Source organism: Crocodylus porosus, unplaced genomic scaffold (genome assembly GCF_001723895.1).
Source record: "Crocodylus porosus isolate Cpor-Errol unplaced genomic scaffold, CroPor_comp1, whole genome shotgun sequence".
Taxonomy (NCBI): Eukaryota; Metazoa; Chordata; order Crocodylia; family Crocodylidae; genus Crocodylus; species Crocodylus porosus.
This window is the reverse complement of record NW_017728886.1, coordinates 31,346,962-31,362,721: the sequence shown is the minus strand read 5'-3', so window position 1 is coordinate 31,362,721 and position 15,760 is coordinate 31,346,962. Positions and strand designations below refer to the sequence as shown.

Here is a 15,760-nt window from a genome sequence, read left to right as displayed (position 1 = left end):
TGGGGAGCAGCATGGGCAGGGGCAGGGGCTCTGGGAAGTGGTGGGGGCTACGGGAAGTGGTGCTGCAAGCGGTAGGGTGCTCTTGGTGCGCCGCATGATGCATGGCATCCAGACCCTAGGAGCTATGTGAGGCGGCTTGAGTCTGCAACCTCTGGTGTGTGGCCAGAGACATGATGCATAGGCCGCTGCACAGAGTGGGATCTTTGGAGCACTTGGGTGGCTTAGGTCCCCAACCCTGGTACAAGGTTGGGAGCTTGGTGCAGGAGGCACTGTATGGAGGGTCCGGGAGCAGACCGAGCCCGGTGCTGCACAAGGTGGCCCAGGCAGGGGCCACGGGGAGTGGTGAGAGCACATGCCGCTCAGCTGCTTCTCCTCATTGGTGCTGACCCAGCAGGGCTCATCTTGTCCCAAGTGGCACGCAGTGAAGCAGAGGATGAGCCAACTTTGCTGCATGCTGCTTGGGATGGAACAGGATAGGCCTGGCCGGGTCAGCACCAGTGAGGAGAAGAGGAGGCTCAGCCAACTGAATTGAGTGCTGCTCAGGACCAGCCTGGCCCTTACCTCCGCCAGCCTGTCCAGCCAGTCTCAAGTGGCACGTGGCTCAACCACCGCTTCCCCTAACCAGTACTGTCCTGGCTGGGCCCGGTGTGTCCTGAGTGGCACATGGGGAAGCAGTGGGTAGGCTGGCTTTGCTGTGTGCTGCTTGGGTCAGGACAGGCCCGGCTGAGTCAGCACCAGTGAAGAGAAGTGGTAGATGAGCCGCATGTCACTTAGGACCAGCTCAGCCATGGCTTCCCTTCCATGGTGCTGGCCTGGCCCGTCCTTAGAGGCACGATGCAAAGCTTTGGCTCCTACTTACCTCTGCCAGCCTGTCCCGGCCAATCCCAAGTAGCACACAGCTCAGCCACCGCTTCTCCTTGCCAGGGCCAACTCAGCTGGGCCTGTTGCATCCTGAGCAGCACGCAGGGAAGCGGTGGTTGGGCCAGCTTTGCTGTGTGCCACTTGGGACAGGACGGCCCAGCCAGTTGGCAATGTTGATGAGAAGCGGCGGCTGAGCCAGTTGAGCCATGTGCTGCTTCCTTGCACTGCTCGGAAAGGGATGGGACGGGCCCAGCCGGGTTGGCACCAGAGAGGCAAAGCTGTGTCTGAGCCTGTACTAAGCAGCATGCAAGGAAGTGGCACGTGGCTCAGCTGGCTCAGCCACTGCTTCTCCATGCGATGCTGACTTGACTGGGCCCATCCCATCCCAAGCAGCATGCAGCAAAGCTGAACAAGATGCTGCTTCCCTGAGTGCCTCTCGGGATGCAGCGGCCCTGACCAAGTCAGCATTGGTGAGGAGAAGTGGCAGCTGAGCCATGTGCCACTTGAATCTGGCTGGAACAGGCCAACGGAAGCAAGCGTGCAGTTTTGCACAACTGTTCCCAGAGCCCTGGGGCCCCTGCCGTGCCTTGGGGGACTCCACCCCACTTGCGCTCTGCCCAGCATGCACAGAGGCCGAGCTGGGAGCCCCCCAAGCCCAGCGGCCTGCCCCTGCCAGTAAGCATCCTCTCGCAGGCAAGGCAGCTGTGCCCCATCCCATGGAGCTGTGTGGACCAGGCCGGGCTCCACCTTGGGTGCTGCTGGGAGCCCAGCTGCAGCCCAAGTTTGTGGAGCTCTAGGACAGTCCCCACCCACCTCCGGGGCTCCTTCTCTTCTGGCTGCCACCTTCCCAAGGGCCTGGCTGGGCCAGCCTACCCATGATGCCTCCCCCTGCACCTGCTTCTCCCCACACTTCTCTCCCTCTCTCCGTCTTTCCTTCTCCCTGTGCCTCTCCCTCCTTCTTTTCCTCTCTCTTCTCTCACTCTGCCCTCTCTCCTCCCTTTCTTCTCTCTCTCTTCCCTCTCTCTTCTTTCATCTCTCTCTTTCTCTTCCCTCTAGTCTCTCTTCCTTCTCTATAAAGTTTTATTTATTCTTACTAGGTTTAGAATTTTTAGAAAACTTGGTATTTACCATAAAAAGAAATATTAATGATTATTAACTATATTAATGTGCAGTGCATCCTGTCATATACCCCCTGCCCCAGTTTTGTTTTTTTGGCATGTCAGCACCGTAGCACCTTACAAGGTAGATGTTGTGGTTTTTTCAGCACTCCAGCCAAAAACTGTTGCCTACCCCGACATAGACCATGTGTCAGACTGTAACTTCCAGTTCCAAGGCCATACTACCCCCTCCCAAAAGGAGTACTTCTGGTGGCAAAAGGCAGGGTTTTGGGGGCAGGACTTCTGACCACAAGATGGCGACTAGGGGGTGGGGCAACTGTCAAGGGGCGGGCCTACCCATGCAGCCCTCGACAGCTCACCAAAATTCGTGAAGCGATCCTCCAGCCGAAATAATTGCCCGCCCTGATCTGGACAAATCTCACTATTTCCCCACCTGCCACTGAGGTAGGTTTTTTAGCATACCTTCCTAATGTTGAAAAGTATTAACTTGCTATAGTTTTGTTGAACTATTGTCTTGTATTGAATGCCAATAATAACATTACCAAAAGTACAACAGCTATATAAATATACCATGGGTTATCAAGAATAGGATTTTTCTTCTCTTTAGTTGCATCTAAATTTGACTCTTCTTACTTACTCTCTAAACATTTACTGACACCCTTCTTTTTAATGAAAACAACTCACTTCACTCCAATAGAATATGCTGGGGTTCAGCAGTCAGAAAGCTTTCAACTCGTTTGTATTAAAATGCAACAAGAATACTGCTGATACAACATGACAAAGTTAATCTGATTCATTATATTCTAAAGAAGGGATGGATACTAGGTCATTGATAAGCAATAATGAGTTCCATAAACCTGCAAACAACTCAAGTGGTATAACCTACTTTTTCAGTTTTCTAACATTACTTGGCTGACACTGTCAAAAACCAAAACTTATGCTTAGAGAGTTATTCATCAATATCAAAAAGTACAGTACCTTTATAACAGTTTTCTCATCATTTTCCATTTTTAATTGCATATCTCGAACTTTCGTATCTGAAAGTAAAGGGGGAGAAAGACAGACCATGAAATTACATGCCTAGGTCGATGTATTCATATTGTATGCTTCAGGTCAGTCTATGAGCCCACTGGAATGCACACTGGTTGAAAATCCTGGCAGAACTGTGACCTTCACAACCGCCCTTGACATTCACAGCCTTCTTCCTGCTGTTCAGCCGGCTGGTCAGATAGAGATTAAGAAGTAAGTTCAAGAGCCAAGTGTGACTGAGTGCCCACAGCTTTTCATTAATACTAATTCTAGACATCCTTGCTGTTAGTCACAGCCAATACAAAGTACTTTAGCAGGTGGTTCTTTACTGCTCAAACAAAACTATCAGAAGATAAGAAGCACCATTTGATGAGATAAGCAGCAGAAATAAGGAATATTGTTTATGTTAAATTCATCATTCTACCATAAACGGTATCACTGTGCTTAATCTGTTTGGACATACAGAAGTCAGAAGCCAACTTTACTGCACAAGTTCTGTTGTAATGTCATAGATTTCTAGTTTTCCACAAGAATGGTCTAGCACTGGTGCTACGCAAGAACTAACGTAAAAGTAAAGATTATAGTTATATTCTGTATGGATTATCTGAACTGGTTAGTGTGCACATAACATTTACTCACACATTTCAGAGCAGTCAAAACAAATTAATTTTTTAAGACTAATAAATTTATGCACTAGAAACAGTGATAGTAACTTGACAAGAAACTGCTTCTTCTAAGAGACTTTTACACAAAAATGAAACTATTATTTTTCAAGAAAGCATGTGTTAACTAACACAGGTACATGCAAAACTGTTCTATGCAGAGTACATTTTCATCATGTTAAGACAATTAGATTGAGACTAGGAGTAAGTTACACCATTTACAAATGTTTACATACATATTTTCAAATTTCAGTAAGTTTACAAACTACAATATATTGGTATTATGATTGATTAATCTCCAGGTATATTAGTAACCCACATTAAAAGTCTCACAATCCATTAAGAAACATCCCTTTATTTTTAATTAAAATATGTAAATATATGTATTAACATAAGAGTAAATATATACACATTTCCCTGTAAATACATAGAAGTGTAGAACCACTAAAAAATATAAAGCAAGCAAATGGAGAGTCAAAGAATAGCTTGCCAGGACATTTTACCAATTGGCTTTGTATTTCAATGTTAACAAAATTTAATACATATCGTACTTTAATTTGTCTAATAACTCATAAGTTTACCTAATTTTTTATTTTCTTTTTCACTCAGTTTCAGAGAATTTTCAAGATGCAAAATCATATCATACAGTCTAGAAACCTCTTGTTTGAAATCCTCATTTTCTTTTTCAAGCATTTTTTTTTCCTGGTCATCATCTTCAAAGATAATCTGAAAGATTAAGAAGCTCTGTGTTTCTAAGCAAGCAATTAAGGATTCAAAATTGCTTCACAAGTATAATATTATATAAACACAGTATCATATAAATTCTGAATTCTATTACAAAGTTATGAATACCAAAAAGTCAAGAGACTAAATAAGATTCTGCTAGAAAAAAAGAATGCAGTACATTATACACAAAGACCATAACACATGGGGACATTTTATTGACAGGAATAATGCATATCATACTGTTTGTGTGCCCTCATCATTCAGGTCAATTTATTATGGAGGCTGTGTCCAGGAAGGCAGCTGGGGCCTATCCACCCACACTTCCCTCTGTGTTTATGAAGCGCTGTCCGTAACTAGGCAGGCAGGAGAGACTGTGGACAGGCAACACCAGGGGGTTGCAAAGTGCATGGCTAAGGAGGGGGGCTTGTTGCCTTTGTGCCATTTCTCAGTGACAGTGCTGCCAGTGTCATGAGGAGCACATCACATGTCAAAGTGGTGAAGTTTTCAGGCTGGGAGCCGCATGGAGTCCATCAGGCCTTCTGATATCAACACAGTTGGTTTTCTACTTGGTGTCGGAGCCACCCAGAGGCAATTCATATTCTGAACATTAACATGGCTTTGCATGCCTGTCACACATAGACCGTGCAGGGGTTTAATGCTATTGAAGACTACGGTTTAAATCTCTATGCAAACAGTGATTACCTTGTAAGAAGGTTCCAGGATAACATACAACAAAAGACTTTAAAGTTATAGTTTTAGTAAAGCAAACTCATTTACATTTTTATTATGCGTGTCCTTTGTTTAAATCTTGCCACGTCCATTATGGAAAAGACTTCTTATGCAACTGAAGCTTATTGGGACAGCTACTCTTTTTTTCTTGTCTGCTTCAAAGCTATTGAAAACATTTGAATATATTGTCTTATGGCTGTCTAGATTTTACTGCCACATATTTCTTTTAAAATTATAGAAAAGCTTTCAGAAATGTTATAGAAATACCAGAATATGAAACTAAATCCTGAAAGCTTTTAAACTATACGTATAAAAAAATAAAAAAGACAAAACAAAAAATCCCAAAGCACAGGATAGTAAGTTCTTTGCTTATTGAAGGAAATGTAAGTTATTATTTTCTGGTTTTCAGAAACAATCATCTGAAAAAGGAAGTTCTTTGTCTACCTTACCTGATGATGATAAGCAGAAATCTGGTGTCAAAAACTTTTGAAATAAAACTCCTGAGTTTTTTTTAAGACATGTCTACCAGAACTGAGAACTAGATTTGTGACTAATATTCAGTCCTTTCCTCATAAAACACACAGTCTCTTTGGCACTCAAAATTTTAGGAACAAATGATAAAAATTCTAGCCAGAAAATTCTGAATGCTTCTATGGGAAAATCATGTAGTTAGATTGCATAGAGTTTTAAAAATTCATCCCTGTATTAATTTGTGACCCACCCTTTGTTTCCTATTAAAAAGCGGCTATTTATATGAGTTGAACATTATAAATAAAATTATGTTAAATTTGTATGATAGATTTTCAGGATGTATATATATCCTGAACGACTGGTATTTCACAACAAATTATTTTTAAAAAGGTTTTCTCCTAACTAAAGATATTGAATTATTCTTACCAGTTAGTAAGTACACTAGAATTAATTCAGTACTATTACCAAAACACTGGAAATTGTATTGGAAGTCTCTAACAAACTGCAGGGGGGTTGTTCATAAAACAGCAACTCCAATATTTGAGTGATTAGTTAGCATTCTCCTCTGACACTGCCCAACTCTAAACCATTACAAAACAAATTTACAATTTCAAAAGACCTTTTAAATAACTGTTACGGACCTTAATAGGCTTAGGCATTAGTCCTTTGCCCTGGCAGAATTTGAGCATCAACAGCTGATTACATGAGAAGCTGCCATTATCATAAAGAAAAAAACCCTAGAAACCATTTAATTAATCACGTGAATTGAAGTTAAAATATTTTAAGATGATGGCTTACGATCTAGGTACAGTCTTTTTTCATTCATTGTTTTAGATAAGTAATTTGGAAAAATATAGGAGAATTATTATTTGACTCAAAGATCAATTTATAGTTTGAGCTGGTTAGGTGGATAACCTTTAGCTCTAGCTCCACCATCTGTTAAAAACAAGAACTGCAAATAATTATCTATTCAGTCTCCTGCTGCAATGAGGACACTCATTAGCAAAATGAACAAAGGGACAGTTTTCTGCAGCTACAGTCATCTGTTACACTTTGAGTGGCAGGTTTTGTGGCAGTGTTCTCTCTACCATCTGCCCACTGCAATAGTGTTTGGCTGGCTTAAACTTTAAACTGAATCATGCAAGCAAAAAGAACAAGAAAGTGGAAGGCAATTATAATATGATTAAATATTGCTTAAATTCTCTCTATATATACAATTTCTATTCTGTTTCATCCAGTCAATGATTTCCCTAATCATAAGTTTTAAGAAAACAACACATAGAACTTTTTATTTTAATGAATATAAATATACTGTTGCTAAAGGATCTGAACTGCAGATCTCTTTGAGTAAATTTCTAATGGATCTGAAGAAACAAATAGACCACAGCATTTTGGACTATGATATACAATTAGGTTAGACTTACTCAAACTGAATAGTGCCCTAGTCTGACTAGTTTTTCTGAGTAAGGGTAAAAGAATATACATTCCTACAGCTGAATATAAAAAGCTATATTCTTTTTATAGATGTACCAGTGTGAGAAACAATTAAAGTGCATTTTAAAGATCATTTGTAATTATTTATGTAGGCATACTGCAATTAAATGTCATGTAAAATAAAAACGTCAATTATAGTACCAAAGGCTAACATTTTAAAATCTTGTAACTATATAATATAAAGATGGACAAGTTTGCTCCCTTTTGTGTATATTGCATGGTTAACCTAAAAAGAAAAATCATTTTTTTGAAAGCTGCCATTCAAATTATTATGCACCTTTCCCAGTTCAAGCTATAACTTGGGTATTTGACTCTTATTTATACCACAAGAGGGTGCACTTGTACAAGATGTAATCTTGGAAAGAAAACACTTATTTAAAAACATAAACTTGAGTTAGCATTGATTATGAGAAAAAGACCTCCTTTTCACTTGTAATCATACGTTCAGCCTTCTGACATACCAGTGGTGTGTTTACAATTTTAACTCTTTTACAATTACTATATTTAGATACTCAATGTATTTATAGAGTTTAAAGCTAGAAAGTACCATAAGGAAATACATGACCTCCTGCGCATCACAGACCATTACATTTCACTCAGTTTCCATAATACAGAGCCAAATAATGTTTTTTTGGCTTTCCTAATTCTTTTCCTTTTTCATTCTTTTTGTCTTCTCGAAACTCTAAAACGGGTAAAAGCTTCAGAGGATCCCAGCAAGAAGGCTGAACTTCCACTCTAACTGGAGGGGGGCACCTGTCCTGAACTGGATGACAGGAACTGCATGCATGCAGAATGACAAGAACTGAATGAACAGAGGTGGGCCCAGCACACTTCAGGAAAGTGTTTTATAGAGCACACAATGTATTTGTTTTTGCTTTAGAAAGAGTGAAGAAAGGGATTTGGGGAGAGGCCCATAGAGCCGGGCTGGCTTCATGTCCAGCTGCACGTGTCCTCACCTGTCCCACACCGCCACTGCCATGTCCAGACCCCTCACAGGCTGATTTGCGCCAGGCCCCACAATCTGCCATGGTCGTCTCTATAGACAGGCTATCATTTTGTTGACAAATGAAATTCAATTAATTTTGACACTCTTCTGTTATGAGATTGCACTTTTAAAATCTGTTACCATGAAACGTTTTTACAGCCATCAAGTCACTTTGTGGCTCTTTTCTGTGCCCTCTCCAAATTTTCAACATCCTATTTTAGGTGCTAACACTAGGATTTGATGCAGCATTCCAGTCTCACCAATGCTATGTATGGAAATAGAGCGAGTTTACAAATCCCCATTCTCTTCTGCTCATTTATTCAAGGATTGTACTCTGAATTCATGCTGAGTTTCTTGTCCACCCCCATAATCTCTGTCAGTCACTGCTTTCCTGGTCCCATCTAGAAGGTCTAGGCTGAGTTAACAAAGCAATTTGAAATGTTCTGTAATACTAGTGTGTCTTGGAGACAGTACCCTTTGCATCATTTACAAATGTTATCTACTAGATCAGCGGTTCTCAACCCAAAAGTGGGTCATAAGTATACATGAAAATTTAGTGAACAGACTTTAAAAATGGAGAAACCATGGCTTTTCCCTTGCAGGCTGGCAGAGTTCCAGCCTGGAAGAGGCTGCTTTGGGCCCTCATGCCTCCCTCCCCAGCCCTACATGCTGGGGGGGCTGGGGCCTGGGGCTGGGGCACAGTAGGTCAGGAGTGAGGGGTACTGGGTTAGGACTAGCCATCAATGTTTACCAGTGGGTCCTGGTACAAAAAAGGTTGAGAACCACTGTGCTAGATTACAGATCAAAATATTGAATACTGTTTGACTTTGCATCGATCTCTGCAGAACCCCTAAAAAACAGCTATATTTAATGAAGATTCCTGATTGCTTTACTTTTCAATTTTTGACAATTCATAACTTCCAATGTATAGTGGCTGCTATCTATTTAATTATTGTATTTCTATTTCCTGTTTTCACACCATCTTTTAACTACGTGGGCTTTTAGCCAAAGTTGCCCTCTTTCTTGGATGTAGGCACTTGTTATTTTGCTGAAGAGCTTGCATTTTTTTTCACATCTTTTTAAGTTTTCCTTCACAGTCAATCTTGCTCAGTTTTCTGCAACATTGTGAATTTAGCGCTTTTAAGGTACTAAGTACCTTTATTTCAGTGGAGATTGTTCTTTGTTTGCTCTGTATCAGGCCACAATCACTGCTCCATAGGCAATCACTAATTTCCAGCCTCATGATGAATTATGAGGTGCAAAATAGTGTTACGACATGTTGGATTCAATACCTTTTGAGTTAGAAAACGATCATCTGAATTTTTTAGAAATTTTAATGATAATTTATGACTGATTGCATGAAACATCCAATGTGTACCTCACAAGTTCAAGTTTTCCTTACCAGTCTATCTTTTCCTATCTTTCAAAAAAGTGCATAAGAAGCAACTCATGATGTTTGATAGAGTAAATAACAGACCCCACCACAGTGCTTGGTAAGGGCGGGGTGAGGGGGAACCAGGAGAGCCCTAGGGGGCAAAGGGGAAACCTGGAAAGGGATGGGGGGAATTTTTTCCTTTCAGTCCTCCAGGTCCCTGCTGGCCTGAAGTCTGACTGCTCCAAAGTTAGCCAGCATTAATACTGATCAACATTTGTACACCTCAACGTAATGCGTAACAAAGCCCTTTGGTGTACCTGAATAACTGGGCAGGACTTATTTCATCAATGGCAGTTGCAGGCTTAGGAGACAGACTGTATACACATACCTTTTGCGTCTCTTTCCCTGAATTCTTTGCCTTTTTGTCTACATATGGCATTGTCACTGACACTGCTTACCTAATTAGGATGGTTGAAGAACCTTATTTGGCATGCATTATCAGGTTCTAAAAGACATTCATCTAGCCATCTGATTTAATCTAAGATTTCTAATAGTGGTTTTAAGATAACTATAGAATTTTGCAACCAGAATCAAACAGTAATGATTCATCTGAGGCATCTCTTGAGGATAATTCACTAAGCAGAATTCCTAAGCATGCAAATCACTGTCTGCTGTCAATATATGTTAAATGTGTGCCTGAAGTCACAGGAACAAATAGAATGCACATTCAAAGAATTTTTTCTAAAAGGTCTCCTAAATTTACTACGCAGCATAACATATGTAATTCTCACAATAACAAGCTTATATTAGCTATAACTTTAGCATTAAACTCAGAGAGTGAGTCCAGACAAGCACAGTTGTGTGGTATATGGTGCCGCAAACATGTTTGCGGCACCATATGCTGCACAGTCCAGTATTCTCCATGCTGCATGGGCACACTGCCCAAGCATGCATTGCACTGGGGTTTTTTTCCACGGGTTTTTTTGACCGCTGGATATCCAGGGGTCAAAGAAAAAAAAAAATTGGAAAAAAACCCAGAGCAACACATGCTCGGCCAGTGCATGCTGCTGAAAAGCAGAGTTTGGCCACCTGGAGCTGCACTCTGCTGCTAGCCAAGATCTGCATGGCAGAATTGCTGTGACTGCAGCCCCAGGAAGCCCCTAGGACCCCAGGTAAGGCTGCAGGGGCCAGCCTAGTGTTGGCCCCTAGGCTCCCTTACCCCACCTGGGGCAACTTGCCATGTGCCAAAGCATGGGTGTTCCCCGGAATAAGTAGTGGCAGCACAAGGTGTTCCACCGCTACTTGTCCCCAGGGTACCAAACGTCCACGCACATCTGGATGTGTCTACAGGGTTTTTATGTAAATTAGTCTGAGATTGGAGGATATATTCTTCAGATTTATTTAAACCTTTTATTGTACCTCCCAGCAAGTGCACTTTATGAAGCATCAAAAATATAAATAGCATAGGTATTGCATTCGTTCACATATGAGGTTCTGTATACACCTCCTTCGGTGTATATAGGACAGGTTGGTAACCCCCAGCCTGCATGCAAGAGCATGGCATTAGGCTATTTTGCTTGGCATGCCACAGCTGGCTGGCCAGGGCTCCTGGCAGCTGTTGCTGGCTGCAGAGCCTCAGTTGCCTACAGCAGGTGGCCAGGAGACTGCAAGCCCTGTGACAAGCAACTCAGGCTCCATGGCAGGCAGCAGCTACCCAGAGCCCAGGCCAGTGGTGGCAGACAGCTGGGAGGTTGGAAACTGGATTCCAAATCCCAGGCCAGGCCCTGTGGTGGAAGTGGTTGCAAGGATGTCTCCGGCACCTTCCCCACTGTCCACCTGGAGGAGCCCATGCAGTTACCATCACCACCACAGAGCCAGTGCCAGGGCTTCAGACACTTATGGAGCTGTTTGCACCCTTCCAACTGCTACTCCCACATCCCACCATGTCTGCATGCCCTAGCAGGGACCGCTGCATGGGTGGGCTGAACTGTGCACCTCTCCACTTCTTAGAGCCAGCTGTCCATCCCATCCCAAAGGGGTGTGGGTTGGGCTGGAGTTTAGGTTTCAACCCAGGGCAGGTTGGGGGGGTGGTAGCCACTGAGGTTTCAGCCCTGCCCACTGCTTGCACTGGGCACTGCTGCTGCTGCCGCCTAGCCTTTCTGGCTCCCTCTGCAGGGGATGCAAGGGGAGCTAGGCTGCTCATTGGCTTGCACTATTAGACTGCGGGGTGAGAAGGTCAGGTCCACAAGGTGCCACACAGGCACTGTGGTGGGTGGGCTGGGTGGAAAGCTGCCCTCTCCCCCAGCCTCATCCTCCCTGGGAGGCACATGTAGTTGCTGCTGTCATGGAGCCAGTGCTCCGGACAATGGTGCAGCTGTTTGCATCCTGCACACTGCCTGCTGCAGCTGCCCAGAGCCCAGGCCAGCTGTGACAGGCAGCCAGGAAGCTGCAAACAGCTGCATCAGGGTCAGGAGCCCTGGCCAAGCTATGTGACAGCAGCTGCACACGCACCTCCAGGTGGACAGCGGGGGAGGGGCCAGGATTGCTGGGGCACTGGACACTGGTGCAACAGTTTGCAGCCTGAATGCTTCCTACACAGCTCAGGCTCCGCGGCTGGCAGCAGCTGCACACATACCTCAGGACACACGGCAGGGAAAGGGCTGGCTGCTCCCACACTGTGCACCCAGAGATGTACTTGCACCCACCGTCAGCAATGAGGATTAGGCCCCTTGCAGCTCCCCTGCTGTTTGCTCCTGGCATGCCAAGATTAGTGTGGGTCAAGGTTGGGATGTGTTTGGCACTCCAGCCAAATACATTGCTGACCCCTGATTTAGGAACTCTCCAACCACTTAAAAAGTGGGACTGGTAGCTAAAGTGTACTGACAAGCACTTTCATATAAAATTACCTTTTCTCCTTTGTTAGGGCAAATCTTCTTCAGAACTTACTGAATTTTATATGGTAAATTCTTTAAACTTATGCACTAAACAAATGACTTAAACTGATCCATAGGACTGTCCTTCTCCAAACTCCATCTCCAGACCCATTCTGTCACAGCTCTGACATCAAGTCATCAAATGTAAGATGATTAGGGCAAAAGGGCAATTACGGAAAGATAACACTTCACTATCTGAGTAAAAAAGGCACAAATATGCCTGCCAAGGTCCTATGCAAATGCTCCGTCTCTTCACCTACTCTACCCATTGTACATTGTTCATCTTTTACAAGACCTATTGAACAAAAACCATGTTTTTGTATCTTGTTGTACAATGCCTAGTAAAATGGAAGTCCCAGTCCTGACTGGAATTTACTATTACTTTATAAATATTATAATTTCTTAATGGTCTGTTTTGTAGTTTTCAACACAGTACAATTGTTCCTTAACAACTGTAACTAGTTAATTTACATTTGCAATAAATACATTTTACTGCTGAAAATGGCTTTCCTTTCCTTCTGATAACTTTGTCCAAATAATGATTACACTATTTATTTATTTTTAATACAGAAGTTAATGAATACAAATGCAAAGGAAGTATCTCAAATTTAATGTCACACTTGCATTACTGAAGAGTTGGTTTTAATAATTTTCATAATTGTGAAGCAGAGTTTATTTCAGCTGCTGTTACTTAACAGGACCATCAGACCAAGCAGACAAGTTAGAGGAAGAGTAGGTACTCACAAAAGGTAAGTTAATTTCTCTCTTGGGTGAATTAACATTTAGAATAAACAAGCAAAATTGACAAACTTGCATGACAGTTTTAAAAAGACTACACAGAAAAGAATAGGGTATAATTGTCAATTTTTGGCTAAATCCTCAGCTGGTGTAAAATGGTGTAGCTTCAGATACACATGGACATTAACAGACACTGATTTATACTAGCTAAGACTGTAGCACTCTGAATTCAAGGAAAGCTTTGAATTTTCTAACATCTTTCCATGTTCCTGTCAAACCTCCTTTACCATTATAAAGACAATACTACAAGAAGTGATGGAATCAAGTAATATTTTAAAAAAACCTACCATTTTTACACATTCATGTTCATGATAGTCTTGTAATTCTGCTTCTAAATATTGAATTTTAGAGTCTCGTTCCAAGAGTTTATTCATTAAAACCTGCATGTGCTCTGCTACTGAGGAGTCTGTGTCTTCATTTATGAAGTAATGTTTCTGTTAGAAGAAAAGATATCTAATGAGACATTTAAAGATATAACAGTTTTTCTTAAATTTTTGTAGTCTTCAGTTTATGTAACTTAAGACACTATAATTTTTCATAAAATTACATTTAATTTAATTTACATTTAACTACACTTCAAATAACGGAACAAAATTAAATTTTAGAAAATACTGTACAGTACTATATGATGTTGAAACATAACAAAGAAAAAAAATCCCCAAATATGGACAACAGTACATTTGATGTATACTAAGTGTATATTTATCAAGAAACACTCATGAAATGGGAAGTACTATATACGCAAAACATAGAATATTAACATTGCTGAAAGAATTTTAACTTGCATTCCTAAGCTTTATTTTGCTTTTACAACTTTTTGATTGCATTAGTGGAGTTTTTTCCCCATTAAATTAAGGGAGTGGAAAGAGATAAAAATCTTCCTAGTAGCTTGCTTTAGGAGTAAAATACAACAAAAAATGTATTTAAACAAATGGTTATGAAAAACAAACAGAACATTGTTATTTAAAAAGAAACTATTTGTACATTATAAGATTTTGGTCAGTATTATAGACAGAGGGATAATCCACTTTTGTTTCCTGAAGCAATTTAAAATATGTAGCAACTGATTAAAAGTTTTTTCCTCATGTAATACAGATTATTTGTTCTAAAAGATACTATACTTTAGTTCTATGTATGGCTCAAGTGTAGGAGTCAATGTTCAGATTTCAATAGTTCAGAACAGGAGTGGTCAAAGGGGCAGTTTCTGTCTGTGGCATACGGTAAATGGAGAAAGAAGCAGGGAGAACAGTGCAGATACAGTAGCAAGCAGAAAGCAGAGCAGCAGCTAAGGCAGGGAGCACAGGGCAGGGAGCAGGGCAGCAGATTAGACAGGGGAAAGGGATTGGAGTGGTGCTCAGGGAGAGTGCAGGGCTTAGCTTGTGGCACACCTGCCAAAAGATTGGCTCCCACTGGTTTAGAATACCATTTTAAGTCAATACAAAGTTTAAGTACTTCTAAGGTTTCTTAGTGAAGTTATACCAGAGTTTATTTCTGACAGGCAAGTTTTGGATATGAAGAAAGTTTCAGAGATCAGGCTTACTCTCCACGTATTCCTCCGGAAGATGCAAATGAAAGGACAAAGCTAAGCTATAGAAGTTTTAAGACTGCCCATAATTACTTGGCGGAGGGGTAAACACCACAGAGGCTAGGTACAAATATTCAGGGAGGTTAGATGGTGTTAAAAATGGCCACCCAATCTAATTTAGTGCTGTCAGGTAGTCACTGGGTATGGGCGTGTGCCTCTATGTCCTGCTGACATCCACCGGTCCCCTCAGGGTGGCTGCAACCCTTTTGGTCAGTCTAGGTGGGGTCTTATGCTCTCTCTTCCTGCCTGCCATGACTTTGATGATAAAGTGCTGTTAATGAAAGGGAGGTGGTGACTACCCGCCTCCACCTGGACTGACTGCTGGGATTCGTCTCAGTTCCTGAAGCCTCCGAAAAGGGATGACTAAATGACCAGTCCGAAGCAATTCCTTTCTTTCCTTTTTTTTAAAAATTTTTTTTTTCTTCTTTTAGAAAGCCATAGAAGTTTGGTCCAGGATAACTGGGGTTCTAGGCACCCACTCAAGGCTTGTTGGTGGCTTCCCTTCTGCTCGGAGCTTTCCCCGTGCTTCGTTGCTAATTGCAGCTGTGCTTGGCTTAATTGACGGCACTTGACCACTTAATGAGGAGAGGAAATCCCTAATGAAAGTAAACAGCAGGAGGGATGGTCTTCCCTGTCCTTCTTTTCCTGACCTGTCTTGGCTTTCCCGCTCCTGGATCTGGCCATGGAGCAACTCAGGGAACCCGATGCTCTTCTCTCCATTTGGGAAGCTCCTGCTCTTGGTCAGAGCATTCTTCTAGCTGCTGCCACCTCCGGCTTACTTGGCATCCTGTGGCAACCAGTCCGCGGTTTCAAAGAAACGAAAGAACAGAAGAAAAGAAAAGGAAAAAAAAAAGGAACTGATGGGTTGGGAGCATCGACCTGGAAGGACGTGGGCAGTGGGGTTCTGCAGGGCTCGGTCCTCGGGCCCACACTGTTCAACATCTTCATCAGTGACTTGGATGAGGGGGTAGAAAGCACCCTGTTCAAGTTTGCT

The 15,760-nt window shown here is 42.2% G+C and overlaps 1 protein-coding gene across 3 annotated transcripts in view; it reads right to left on the bottom strand.

Moving 5' to 3' along the window:
- The window catches only part of CUNH10orf67 (chromosome unknown C10orf67 homolog), an 86,636-nt gene that overhangs the window by 52,831 nt on the left and 18,045 nt on the right, over positions 1 to 15,760 (bottom strand). For all 3 annotated transcript variants that reach the window (XM_019532049.1, XM_019532058.1, XM_019532067.1), the window contains exons 5-7: positions 13,469 to 13,615; positions 4,252 to 4,396; positions 2,958 to 3,016 (exon numbers count right to left, since the gene is read on the bottom strand). In XM_019532049.1, the coding sequence (XP_019387594.1) occupies positions 2,958 to 3,016; positions 4,252 to 4,396; positions 13,469 to 13,615 (351 nt within the window). The remainder of the gene's footprint in view (positions 1 to 2,957; positions 3,017 to 4,251; positions 4,397 to 13,468; positions 13,616 to 15,760) is intronic.